Below are 15,745 nucleotides of genomic sequence, written 5' to 3'. Positions count from 1 at the left end.
GCAACTGTTAGCAAGAGGCATTGTATTTGTTTGCAAAGTATTATTTCAGCTGCCAAGATAAGTATAGGATGAATGTCATCTTCACTTGCAAAGAGATTGACCTTCAACTCAAACTTGCCAGGCATGCATAGTTATCTCAGTTTTCAAATTCCCATGGACTAGTATGTTTCCACAAATGGCAATGCCATAAAAAACAGTATTCTATTCTGTAGTATTCAAACAATTTCATGTAAAGGACATTGGGAATATTATTTTATTCTGAAATTCTCCAATATTAGTGCTAGTACATACATTTCTGTGTGTGTTAACAAATGAATCTGAGAATTACTGAGTGAAACATTGCAACATCTCATGCAGGTTGTCATATTTGCAAGTCGTAAAATGTGTTTACATTTACTTCTTTTTTTAATTCTTGCAGAAAATCATAATAATGATTCAAGATACTATAAACATATAAATTTTGTGTTAGCGGTTGCATCCCAAACCATTTGTTTCTTTGATTACATATTTTCCTTTTCATAAAGGTTCAAGCATCCTCTTCTGGGCAAACACCTCGGCTATCTGGGCTCAAATATCCCACTGTTACATCCCCCCACCCCCACACAAACACCTCGGCTATCTGGGCTCAAATATCCCACTGTTACATCCCCCCACCCCCACACAAACACCTCGGCTATCTGGGCTCAAATATCCCACTGTTACATCCCCCCCCCCCCCCACACAAACACCTCGGCTATCTGGGCTCAAATATCCCACTGTTACATCCCCCCCACCCCCACACAAACACCTCGGCTATCTGGGCTCAAATATCCCACTGTTACATCCCCCCCACCCCCACACAAACACCTCGGCTATCTGGGCTCAAATATCCCACTGTTACATCCCCCCACCCCCACACAAACACCTCGGCTATCTGGGCTCAAATATCCCACTGTTACATCCCCCCACCCCACACAAACACCTCGGCTATCTGGGCTCAAATATCCCACTGTTACATCCCCCCCACCCCCACACAAACACCTCGGCTATCTGGGCTCAAATATCCCACTGTTACATCCCCCCCACCCCCACACAAACACCTCGGCTATCTGGGCTCAAATATCCCACTGTTACATCCCCCCACCCCCACACAAACACCTCGGCTATCTGGGCTCAAATATCCCACTGTTACATCCCCCCACCCCCACACAAACACCTCGGCTATCTGGGCTCAAATATCCCACTGTTACATCCCCCCACCCCCACACAAACACCTCGGCTATCTGGGCTCAAATATCCCACTGTTACATCCCCCCACCCCCACACAAACACCTCGGCTATCTGGGCTCAAATATCCCACTGTTACATCCCCCCCACCCCCACACAAACACCTCGGCTATCTGGGCTCAAATATCCCACTGTTACATCCCCCCACCCCCACACAAACACCTCGGCTATCTGGGCTCAAATATCCCACTGTTACATCCCCCCACCTCCACACAAACACCTCGGCTATCTGGGCTCAAATATCCCACTGTTACATCCCCCCACCTCCACACAAACACCTCGGCTATCTGGGCTCAAATATCCCACTGTTACATCCCCCCACCCCCACACAAACACCTCGGCTATCTGGGCTCAAATATCCCACTGTTACATCCCCCCACCCCCACACAAACACCTCGGCTATCTGGGCTCAAATATCCCACTGTTACATCCCCCCCACCCCCACACAAACACCTCGGCTATCTGGGCTCAAATATCCCACTGTTACATCCCCCCCCACCCCCACACAAACACCTCGGCTATCTGGGCTCAAATATCCCACTGTTACATCCCCCCCACCCCCACACAAACACCTCGGCTATCTGGGCTCAAATATCCCACTGTTACATCCCCCCCACCCCCACACAAACACCTCGGCTATCTGGGCTCAAATATCCCACTGTTACATCCCCCCCACCCCCACACAAACACCTCGGCTATCTGGGCTCAAATATCCCACTGTTACATCCCCCCCACCCCCACACAAACACCTCGGCTATCTGGGCTCAAATATCCCACTGTTACATCCCCCCCACCCCCACACAAACACCTCGGCTATCTGGGCTCAAATATCCCACTGTTACATCCCCCCCACCCCCACACAAACACCTCGGCTATCTGGGCTCAAATATCCCACTGTTACATCCCCCCACCCCCACACAAACACCTCGGCTATCTGGGCTCAAATATCCCACTGTTACATCCCCCCACCCCCACACAAACACCTCGGCTATCTGGGCTCAAATATCCCACTGTTACATCCCCCCACCCCCACACAAACACCTCGGCTATCTGGGCTCAAATATCCCACTGTTACATCCCCCCACCCCCACACAAACACCTCGGCTATCTGGGCTCAAATATCCCACTGTTACATCCCCCCCACCCCCACACAAACACCTCGGCTATCTGGGCTCAAATATCCCACTGTTACATACATCTGGGCTCAAATATCCCACTTACCCCCCCCCCACCCCCACACAAACACCTCGGCTATCTGGGCTCAAATATCCCACTGTTACATCCCCCCCACCCCCACACAAACACCTCGGCTATCTGGGCTCAAATATCCCACTGTTACATCCCCCCCACCCCCACACAAACACCTCGGCTATCTGGGCTCAAATATCCCACTGTTACATCCCCCCCACCCCCACACAAACACCCCTATCTGGGCTCAAATATCCCACTGTTACATCCCCCCCACCCCCACACAAACACCTCGGCTATCTGGGCTCAAATATCCCACTGTTACATCCCCCCCCACCCCCACACAAACACCTCGGCTATCTGGGCTCAAATATCCCACTGTTACATCCCCCCCACCCCCACACCCCCGGCTACCCCCACACAACAAACACCTCGGCTATCTGGGCTCAAATATCACTGTTACATATCCCACTGTTACATCCCCCCACCCCCACACAAACACCTCGGCTATCTGGGCTCAAATATCCCACTGTTACATCCCCCCCCACCCCCACACACACACCTCAGCTATCTGGGCTCAAATATCCCACTGTTACATCCCCCCACCTCCACACACACACCCAGACCTCATTGTTAGGAATAGGGTTCGTGTTAGGGTTAGGTTTAGTTTTGGGATCGAATGAGATTCCCTCTTTATACATGTCATTTATCAATATAATGGGGATTACTAGGCGAAAATCTTTCAATGGGTAGTTGTTAATGGTTAGTGAGAGATACTTTGGCATAGAAGCCATATACCTCCCTACTATACCATTAGAGCCCACTGTGGGTTGGATCCAGCATTGGGGACGTGAACCAAGTATCGACCAGCCACAAGACTACAGGTAATGGCCTTAATTGCAGTGCTACGAAGCCTGGTTGACAAACTGTTGTGAGCATTTTACTACAAATGTTTTTGTTGAGAATACAATTGAGATCAATCAAGCATTTGACATTCTGGACTGGGACTTCCAGAAACTGGTGATCTGTGACTTAATATCAATTTCTGATTGTCATTGTTAAGTGTGCAGTTGAGTCCATTGTCATTCGGTTCTGGAAGACCAGTTTTTTATTGTTCAGGGTACTTAATTAAGGACAATACCTTCGTGACTTTCAAAATCAATACTGTTTTCAGTCTTGCATGACACGTTCTAGCTTATTGAGTTTTTAATACACGGAACAAATAAGACAGAAATTTGGGACCAGTAAATTTGGCTTTTTAACAGGAATCAATTTATTAAAAAATTAAAGTATGTTTTGGTTAGTACCCATAGAGCATACTCATTAATCAATCCTTGGCTATTGGGTGTCAAACACTAGATCATTCTGACATAAAATCTTTGAAGGAAACTAGTTATATTTTTCCATTAACAATGTGGGGTCTTTTATATGCACTTTCCCACAGTCAGGACAGCACATACCATGAGCTTTAATATACAGTACCAGTCGTAAGAATATATATATATTGGATATCCCTCCACTCCAAAAATAATGATAACCCTACTGAATATGGGATTGTATTAAAAAAAAGTATAGGGACTATAACTTTGATAACAGATTTAAAATTGTAAATAAAACAGATATGACACTCAATGTACTGTAAATCAGCAAATGTTAGTGAGCATAAAATGTTAGAGAATTTAGTGAGGTCATACAAGACACAAATATTTGATGACGCTAAATTTATAGAGATGTACAACAGACTGTTTTAAAAACAAAATTGTGCAATTGTCTTGTTTATGATTAACTGAACTCGCAACAATGGTTACATGCTATTGAATAAACCAAATGATAGGAAATGACACTAGTTAGATAGCATGCACATCACTGCAATTTTCAACTAAATTCAAGATGTCTAAGCTGTAATGTTAAGATTTGTCAAAAATATTATTTCAGCTGATCCTACAACTTAAGCTTAAATTCTTCTTTTTTCAGTTTCTGATATGATAGATCTCGCTAAAGTTTTTTGTCGATAATATGTCACTTATTTGGATTTGCTAAATTTTAAGATTTACAGTACTTAAAACTGGACTTTTTACTTGGTCCCATTGGTGTCTGCTTTAGAGGGATTTCACTGAAATATATCGCTATAATATAACGGTATATATGTATATATCAATAATAAAGATGACAAATACATCTCTTATAAATGTTCAAAACACAGCTCTACTTTCAATATGTTTGACATAAAAAGGCATTGCAGTTAGCTAATTAACTGTGGCTGGAATGCAGCTGGTATACAGGGCAGACACAACACATGCAAGAGTTGGACCACACCTACACACACTACATTCATTGTAAATGAGCCCAAAGATGAAATAGTGTTGATGTCAACCCTGGCAATTAACCATGACAATCGGCCATGCTGTGAAGATTACCACAGTATTTTCAGTTTTTAACAATTGAAATCAGACATTACTTAGATTTTATTGTTTAGATTATCCATATTTATACATCCGAAGTCTTTCTAGTCATTCTGTTGTTTGTAATTCTATGAAACAGTTTTCATATTTTTGAAAATGCATGTACTGGTTATGGAGATCAACTGTATAGTCTACTTTTTAAGGCTATTTTCCACCGTTTCGATGTCATAGACTCTAGTTTCAGTCAATTGTAACTTTATCCAAATGTGTTACAGGTTTGTAAATTAACCAAAGTTACATTTAGTTTACATTTTTACAGGTTGGAACTATACAGTGTGTGCTTTTAATTGCCAGGATTGGATGTTGCAGTGCAGCATGATCACAGAGGAGCATTCCTAACAGCCAAAAAATAAACACAAAATGAGACATAATGTTTTTAAAAATGCATTTACTTACACACACGTTGGTGAGAACACCATGTGTTATTTTTGATAACACATAGATATTTAGACATACGTGTGTTAACAATTTCAAGACATATGACTAGCTGCTCCTAGGTGATGACCAGGTCACCAAAGCCATACATCCAATAAAAAAGCAGCATGGTGGAAATTGTTTACCGTACACTGTGACATATAGTTAATCTGGCAATCATGTGTCTGTGATGCGTAAGTCAGCTACAAGTGCAAAGGGTTGTAAATATCTTTTAGACGATAAAGATGTTAAAATTTGCTTTAAACCTGGTTTTTGAGGATATGTAAGAAATAGAATAATACATTCGTGTCTGTTAGATTTATTTCACAACTTGTTGTTTAAAAACGTATCAATCTCGCTTTCACTCATTATATACATTTTAAAACAACTCGTTGTGAGATAAATGGTATCTAACGGCCACTCATGTATTATTTTCTATTTATCACACAAAACATTAAAGTAAGAACAGTCGAAATTATATCATTACCAGTAAAACAAAATTCTTGAGAAAACAGAGAAATTAATTTTGTAAAATATGTTTGTTGTATTAAAATATATTTGTTTAATCAGTAATATATGTAAGGATTTTTGTCCTGTCTTCTTCTATTATATTTAATTATTCTTGTCCAGAATAAAGACTACAAAGATGATTGGCAAATTTCCCTTAGTCATCATAGCGTAACAAATAATATTTTAAAAATAGTATGTGGCATAAACATTTGTCATATATCTTAATATGTGTTCAAAGATTAAGCCCACAAAGAAGCTAAACTTATTTTCATTGGTGCAATAAAAAAACACCCCCATCCAATGGGCGTAGCTTCAGGTCACACCCAAGAAATTTATTTCATAATAATATTATTTTAAAACCCATCAGTCACACGCTTCAAAATAAATAAAAACTGAATTCATCAAACAACAGGTAAAACATGTGTCACCAAGTGCAAACTTACTGCAATACCACATAAGACTGATCTTCTGTCAGCCAATGAAAATCAGCTGTTTGATAATATGTCACAGTCGAGTATGTCACACAAGTAATAAAACAAAATTCATAGATATTCACTGATAGAATCTGACAGTTATGAGAAAGTGAAGTGGCTACAGACATAAACCACTGTAATTACTAATATTTGAGAACATGTTGAAGGTTAGGTAGCTCAGGAAGGATGGACTTCCTGTGGTATAGTACCGTTTACATGTGAAGTGCCTCGTAGATGGCGGAACACTGAAACAAATGGACTGTAATTATGTTGACACACAGATCAGGGTGTTGTTAGGTGATTAACAAAACCTAGTGCTGTTTGTTTTACACTTCCACACCACAAGGTAACTTCCCTATTGTAAACAAGTCATGGGGGCCAATCAACAGCAAGCTTTGAGAGTGCTTTGTTTTAATTGGATAGTTGGAAAAAAATGAAATAAAGATTATATATACTAAAAGGTGTGGAAAATAAAATGCTAATTTGGACCTCTTTTTTTACAAAAACTAATTAAGTCAGTGAGAGCTATATGTTTTTTAGTTGTCATTGAAGCTTGAGTATGTTTGGAGATTGTAAGCAAATTATGAAACCAAACTGAACTGCCTGTATAAAAGTGTAGAAACTACATTTTAAAACCATGGTTAAGCCATCGGAACGTAAGGCTGGTAGGTACTGGGTAGGTACCAGAGCAAGTTTTAATGACTCGATGGGTAGGTGTAAAATCACTATACCCTCTTCTCTCTTACTAACAAGTAACAACTAACCCACTGTCCTGGACATACAGCCCAGATAGCTGAGGTGTGTGCCCAGGACAGCATGCCAGAACCTTAACTGAAAAATAAGTTGAAATGAATAAAATGTTAAAAAGTACTCTTATCCTGGATGCAGGAGCTGATTCATGCCAGAACTTGCGTCCAAGACAGGCGTGTGCTACAACAGCTTGCTATGAACATGCACCATTAAATCATTTCCAATCCAATCAAATTAAAAAGAAGGAAAATGACAGAACATGTGACTGTTAAAAGAAACCAAATTTTCACAAATTTGCGATCCAATTTAAATTTGATCTTCTTATAAACGATATTCACCTAACATGTTTGGTAATTAAGAGTTGTTTCGCATCACTGGAAACAATAAACAAGGTATAAAACGGGGATCAATCCTAGACTAACCACGCATCAGGCGAGCACTTTACCACTGGACTACATCCCGCCCTTATTTTAGAAATGTCATAGGATATAAATAGAATTAGCTTCTCGGGTTTTTAATATGTAAAATATCAACCTCATCTAGTTAATTACCGGCCTCAGTGGCATTGTGGTTAGGCCATCGGTCTACAGGCTGGTAGGTACTGGGTTCGGATCACTGTCCCACAGTCCCGTATTATGCTTTTCAAAATAGAATTTTATTGAAATATCAGTATTTATTGCATTTCCTCACAAATATTGTATTAAGAAGACACCATAAATATAATTATGTTGCCATGCATGTAAGCAATCTCAACCTCTAATATTACATTTACAACATTTACCTCCCCTCCCTTCACACCACTGGCATACCGGCCCCGGCCGGACTGCTGGTGCTCCCTTGCACCTTCTAGTGTAGGTGATCTTTCCTTCCACCACCCCCACCTTTCCTGTCCTGGATAGAGAAACTGGCCAAGGTCGGCACCTGTGCCCAGGACAGGCATGCGCTACAACAGCTTGCTCTGAATGTGCACGTTAAACCCTTTGACCGGACCTGACCACTGGCATACCAGTACATTGCATCACACATTGCATGTATTGCATCACACACAACACTGGCATACAATGGGAGTGAAAAGGATGTTTTTGAAAACAGCTAGAGGTCATTTATCTTGCCCCATGCTGCAGTGGTGCAACTGTCATGTTATTTGGTTTACAACTGATAGGTACAGAATTCATATCCCATCCCAGGATCTAACTCAGTTTTAAGAGAACCATTAAGCTCAATAATTTTGAAGTAGAGATATCTCCGCCACATAAATAAATGATATTTGCAATGGAAGGCAGTTAAATTATGTAGTTTTCTCTTATTTTAAATTGGAGAGATGGAGTATCGACTTGCATATATTACTGGTGTATGTAAAGGATATGTTACAGTTAATTAGAAAAGATAGCTTATGTGATTGCAATTTACATGTAGGTGTCTTCTTTATCTGGGACTGGCCTCTGCCGTCGTGGTTAGGCCATCGGTCTACAGGCTGGTAGGTACTGGGTTCGGATCCCAGTCGGGACATGGGATTTTTAATTCAGATACCGACTCCAAACCCTGAGTGAGTGCTCCGCAAGGCTCAATGGGTAGGTGTAAACCACTTGCACCGACCAGTGATCCATAACTGGTTCAACAAAGGCCATGGTTTGTACTATCCTGCCTGTGGGAAGCACAAATAAAAGATCCCTTGCTGCTAATCAGAAAGAATAGCTCATGTAGTGGCGACAGCGGGTTTCCTCTCAAAATCTGTGTGGTCCTTAACCATATGTCTGATGCCATATAACCATAAATAAAATGTGTTGAGTGCATCGTTAAATAAAACATTTCTTTCTTTTTTGTCTAGTTAATTAGTATTTGTTTTTGTAGAGCCTCAACAAATACTGATTAAAAAAGACTTGGTTGATATTTTTCATATTCTGTGACGAATCCTTCTCTCTCTCTAATTTTCTTATGTAATTACTAGTAAACAGCCATATGGAAAATTCTAACAAACTTTCATTATAATACAACAAGTAATTTAGACAGCATGGTCAGAGTTGTACTTACTGCCTCCCGCACTCGGTGAACTGGCTAAACATATATGTTAACCACAATCACACTGGTACAAATTAAAACCTACCTTCAGCCAGGCCACAGCTTTTCTTACATTACTGTTGCCCACATCATTCTCTAGAGTTACCGTGACACGTGCTGCTTGCATTGCCCAGCACATTCCACAAGCATGGTAAAATCCCTCTGTCTATTTGTCATAGTATACACGGCTGGCTTCTAAACCTCAGGACTAGATTCGGTGACAACCCACAACTGCAGAACTACACCCTTCATTGTCTGCATTAAGACACAACAGGTTGTTTTTCGCAGGTCTGTGAAAACAAAAAAGGACAGGAAAAATCACTTACAACAATAAACGTGGAAAGGATGACAGTATTTATGTAAAAGGAATTTGAGACTTTCTTAATTCTGTTTTCTTGAAAAGTGGTATATTTGATCGTTGGGAATGTCCGGCACCTATTAGCACTGCTGGATGTGGGTGGCTCGGTACATAAAGGACCATTGAGTGTAAAGTGTCCAAGATGGCTTTTGTTAAATGGTAGTGTTTTCCCTAGCTTATTTTACCATGGTGCAGCACCATGCCTCAATAGCCTAGCACCATCTTGCCTTAATCAGCACCATGCTGCCCTGAGATTAAACAAGCCTTTTTCAGTAATTAATTCTAAAATTGCCTTTATAAAACATTAAAAAAAAGGTATTATTAATTAATAAAATATGCCTTTTATATCTTTTGCCATTCATTTATTAAATCAAGCACATAAATTACATTGATGTTTATTTCAATTAATTTTTGTGTATTTTTAATGAAATACATGTGCCCTGAAAATGCCCCAAAAGTGTTAGGTCTACCATGCCTTGCCTAATTTCTAGGGAAATCGCTAAATGGTAAAAGAAAGGAATGTTTCGTGGTACTCAGAATATAGTTTAATCAACAGTAGTTAGTTGTCAAGGATGGAGGAACCAGCCCAGGCCGACACCCGTGTCCATGACAGGCGTGCAATACAACAGCTTGTTCTGAATGTACATGTTAAACCCTATGATCTGACATGACCAGTTAGTTGCCATACATAATTACAGACCATGACATGAACTTGTTTTTGAGAGAAATGACTAATTTTGTCACTAACAGAGATCATGGGGAGCTATTTAAGATATTACCATATTGATTCAATATAAATTTACATGCTAAAGGGAGCTAAAAATTACTCTCTTTGAATTAGTTTCAAGGGAGTGACCGGAAGCAACTGATAAATCCCCTTAAGGTGACATCTAAATTATGGTAGATGTGACACTCTGTAAAAGATCCCAGATAAAGAAGACACCTACATGTAAATTGCAATCACTCTGTAAAAGATCCCAGATAAAGAAGACACCTACATGTAAATTGCAATCACATAAGCTATCTTTTCTAATTAACTGTAACATATCCTTTACATACACCAGTAATATATGCAAGTCGGTACTCCATCTCTCTAATTTAAAATAACAGAAAACCTGCAATTAAAAAATATCTTCATGGGGAAATATTCCATGGCACCCTACATAACTTAACTGCCTTCCATTGCAAATATCAATTATTTATGTGGCAGAAATATTTCTACTTCAAAATTCAAAATTATTGAGCTTAATGGTGCTCTTAAAACTGAGTTACATCCTGGGATGGGATATGAATTCTGTACCTAGCAACTGTAAACCAAATAACATGACAATTGCACCACTGCAGCATGGGGCAAGATGAATGACCTCTAGCTGTTTTCAAAAACATCCTTTTCACTCCCATTGTATGCCAGTGTTGTGTGTGATGCAATACATGCAAGTGATGTGTGATGCAATGTACTGGTACGCCAGTGGTCAGGTCAGGTCAGAGGGTTTAACGTGCACATTCCGAGCAAGCTGTTGTAGCGCATGCCTGTCCTGGGCACAGGTGCTGGCCTTGGCCGGCTCCTCCATCCAGGACAGGAAAGGTGGGGGTGGTGGAAGGAAGGGAGCACCAGCAGTCCAGCCGGGGCCGGTATGCCAGTGGTGTGAAGGGAGGGGAGATAAATGTTGTAAATGTAATATTAGAGAGGTTTAGATTGCTTACATGCATGGCAACATAATTATATTTATGGTGTCTTCTTAATACAATGTTTGTGAGGAAATGCAATAAATACTGATATTTCAATAAAATTCTATTTTGAAAAGCATAATACGGGACTGTGGGACAGTGGTGTGTATGTGTGTGTGTGTATGTGTGTGTGTGCGTGCGTGCATGGGCTATGGCTCCTCACTTTACCCTGTTATTGTGCTCAGAAGGCTAAAAATGCTATATTGCAACATTTTAAATTCAAATTTTTCTTTGGGGGAACATACCCTCGAACCCCGTCTAAAAGGTTTGGGTTCTCAAATACATGTATGTTCATTCCACAGACCATCAAATTGACAGCGACTCCTCCACTTTCAGATACAATCCGCGGCCCTGTAATAACTTGCATTAAATATATATATTCACACCAAGTCTGTATTTATGTGTGAACGGTACCAGCTGAGAAGTGGTCAATAATGGGAAGAAAATATTAGGTGGTGTACTGCAACTAATGAAGGAAGAAAGGAAGGAAATGGTTTATTTAACGACGCACTCAACACATTTTATTTACAGTTATATGGCGTTGGACATATGGTTAAGGACCACACAGATATTGAGAGAGGAAACCCGCTTTCGCCTCTTCATGGACTACTCTTTTAGATTAGCAGCAAGGGATCTTTTATATGTGCCATCCCACAGACAGGATAGTACATACCACTGCCTTTATTACACCAGTTGTGGAGCACTGGCTGGAACGAGAAACAGCCCAATGGGTCCACCGACGGGGATAGATCCTGGACTGACCATGCATCAAACGAATGCTTTACCACTGGGCTACGTCCCGTCCCGCAACTAATGACGTCAAATGCTAATTCACGTCACCACACCATACGTAAGCAATCCAAACCTCCCTATTCAATCAAATCTAGTAATACTTCTTATCTTAGAAATAAAATTAACATTTGTTTTTGGCAATCTTTCATCCCCACCCACCCCATCTCCCCTCTTAAAAACTCCCTCCCTAAATTGTTGATATTAATCTCAAAAATGTCACCACACCATGATTTTCAATTATACATAAGCAATCTAAGCCTCTTTATTCAATCATATCGACTAATACTTGTTATCTTTGAAATAAAATTAACATATATATTTTTTTATCTTTCACTCCCACACAGCCCATGTCCCCTCTTAAAAGCTTCCTCCCTATGTTGTTGATATTAATCTCAATTTGTACTTGCTAAGGACCGGAGTACTTCAGTCTGTTTATGTGAACACACCTGATCAGTCATGGACATTCAAGCAGAACACCATATTGACCGAACCAGTGATATATTGGTAGGAAACCGTGTATACAATACTAATGAATAGGGAATATATAAAATTAATATTTGCTGAAAAGAATGAAAATAGCTTCAACCCAGGTCACTCAGTTTGTAAACTGCAGTTTTTGTGTCGTGCCAATTGAGAATGGTTGTTTGGATTTGTGAGGGTGGATTCTTCAGACTCGTTTCATCTTCTGCATAAATTTGCACCTCGGGATAAAATTAGAGTTAACAAGGTCTTAAGATGGGTGTCATTCTCGAACCTAAATACACTAGCTGGAATGGTTGTTTATAAACACAGAACAAAAACAAAAAGGGCTGGACTAGTTCCAGTAGGGCAAGTCAACAGAATTGTTTGTATTAGATGTACAAAACATGTATTTACATGTTTTATAACATGACGTTTGTCTATAGATGGCATAAAATATATTACTAGTCTTAAAATCCCAACATTTCAAATTTCCTTAGGGAAATAAACTAAACTAAACTACTAAAATCAGACTAACACCAGATGTTTATAGATGTAATTTTTCTTCTGAATATTAGCATAATAAGATGAAATGAATAATATTAAATTTTATATACATCTAAATTATAGTATATTAAATATTTGAAAACCAAAAAAAACAAAAACAATATTGGCAAAATTTTACAATTTTAGTATGCTATTTTCAAATGTTTGGCAAATGTTTGCAATTTAGGTTCATTACTTTTATTACAGGAATAATAATAATAAAAAAATAAATAAAAAAATAAAAAAAAAGTTATTAATTTTATATGTCATGCAAATCCCTGTAACTCTATTCATCAAATATTCTTTGACACATGTGTGATATAAACATGTATAATACATGTACAATATTTTATTTACCTACCTTGCTTTACTGAAAACTACAATATCACTGACACACAATGACTATCTGCAAAAGGTAATTTTCTCATGATTTATTATTAATTTCTTGTTAAGGCTTTTCCAGTCAAGATGTTTTGCCACAACAACAACAAAACACATAAACTTACTTTCAAATGCCCATGAACACTGGAAGTGTTATTATTAGCTTCACATTTCAATGCTTTCAGATTTATTTTATTGGTCTATATAATGTCTGACGTTCAACCAATAAAACTATGGTCTATCGAGCAGCTGTATATTACACTGAAAATTGTTTACATCTTATATCTGACCAAGGGATACTGCCTTTAAACACATTGTACTACATGACTTGTTTATCATTCACTAGCCAATCACAACAAAAACACACTTTCATTTGCCCATAGCTCTGTATGTTTCCTCGAATTAAGATACCCATCCCTCACTATATGACCATCTCACCATGAACAAAACTGAGGCTAGTGAATAATTGTCCCCTAACATTATGGGATGCCATTTAGGATGTGACCATATTGAGCATTGGTATTAAATTCTTTTATAATACTTTTTGAACTAGTCAATCACAACAAAAACACACTTTCATTTGCCCATAGCTCTGTGTGTTTCCTCAAATTAAGATACCCATCCCTCACTATATGACCATCTCACCATGAACAAAACTGAGGGTAGAGAATAATTGTTCCCCTACCTTAGATTATAGAATGCCATTTAGGATGTGACCATATTGAGCATTGGTATTTCATTCTTTTATAATACTGTCACTGAACTAGCTTCAAGGGAGTGATGGGGTGCGGGAGTGATTAGGTTTTCTTAAACAACAAGGTCTTAATAAAGTAGCCTACTGAAGTATTTAAAAGAAAAATCATTATTTATTTCTTAACAAAAGAGTCAGTTGAAAAATTACTTGAGAAAATCACTTATGGCTACACACACACACAGACAAACAGACAGACACACACATACATGCATGTACACACACACACACACACACACACACACACACACACATGCACACACACATGCATGTGCACACACACTTATACACACACACACACTTATACACACACACACACTTATACATGCACGCACACACACATACACACACTTATACATGTACACACACACACACACATGCACGCACACACACTTATGCATGTGCACACACACACACACACACACACACACACACTTATGCATGCATGCACACCCACACACCCATGCACGCACACACACTTATGCATGTGCACACACACACTTATGCATGCACACACACTTATACATGTACACACACACACTTATACATGCACACATACACTTAAACATGTACACACACACACATGCAAGCACACACACATATGCACACACATACACTTATGCATGTGCATGAATACACACACCTATGCATGTACACACACACACACACATGCATGCACATACACTTATACATGTGCACGCACACACACACACACATATGCATGCACACACACACACACACTTATACATGTACACACACACACACACACACACTTAAACACGCACGCACACACACACACACACACATGCATGTGCACACACACACACACACATACGCACGCACACACACTTATGCATGCACACACACACATATGCACACACACACACTTATGCATGCACATACACACACACACATACACATGCATGCATGTGCACATACACTTATGCACACACACACACACATACACACATGCACGCACACACACTTATGCATGCACACACACGAAGAGCAATCTTGTGTATCTGTGTGTTTATAAAGCACACTTAGTACCTAGACTATTGAAATGTCCTTCATATGAACAAAATACCTGTAGGAGTGTTTATGGAAATGGCAGCTAGTTGACTGTAATAAACTGTTAGTAAACACATTATGTTTTGTTTAAATACTCCCTGATGCATGAAAAGTAAGTTAAAATGACCCATATGTGGTACGTACACAACATGCCAATCATCCATAAAGAATTACTATTCAAGGTTTATTCTTGCAACATTAAAATTATGGTATTGACATTTCTAGTTTGTACTCTTTGACATTCAGTTGTGACAAGAGAGAAAGAAAGAAAAAAGAAACAAACAAAGACAAAGAAACAAACAAACAAAGAGAAAGAAAGAAAGAAAAAAAGAAAGAAAAGGGAGAGAAAACCTGCTGCTGCCACCACTCCTTGGGCTACTCTTTTTGATTAGCAGCAAGATATCTTGTTTATGCACCATCCCACAGACAGGATATAATAATATACCACAGCCTTTATTACACCAGTTGTGTAATAACTGATTAGAATTAGAAATAGCTGAATGGGCCCAACAAAGGATACCATGCATCTGGCGAGTGC

The 15,745-nt window shown here is 39.5% G+C and overlaps 1 protein-coding gene across 1 annotated transcript in view; it reads right to left on the bottom strand.

The window, feature by feature from the left end:
• The window catches only part of LOC121382972 (prostaglandin G/H synthase 2-like), a 41,980-nt gene extending 32,717 nt beyond the window's left edge, over positions 1-9,263 (bottom strand). The window contains exon 1 of the mRNA XM_041512668.1: positions 9,168-9,263. Coding sequence (XP_041368602.1) covers positions 9,168-9,260 — 93 coding nt within the window. The 5' untranslated portion in view covers positions 9,261-9,263. The remainder of the gene's footprint in view (positions 1-9,167) is intronic.
• Positions 9,264-15,745: the final 6,482 nt, after the last annotated feature.

This window comes from Gigantopelta aegis, chromosome 10 (genome assembly GCF_016097555.1).
Source record: "Gigantopelta aegis isolate Gae_Host chromosome 10, Gae_host_genome, whole genome shotgun sequence".
Lineage (NCBI taxonomy): Eukaryota > Metazoa > Mollusca > Gastropoda > Neomphalida > Peltospiridae > Gigantopelta > Gigantopelta aegis.
The sequence above is the reverse complement of the archived record's forward strand: the minus strand, read 5'-3'. Positions and strand labels throughout refer to the sequence as shown.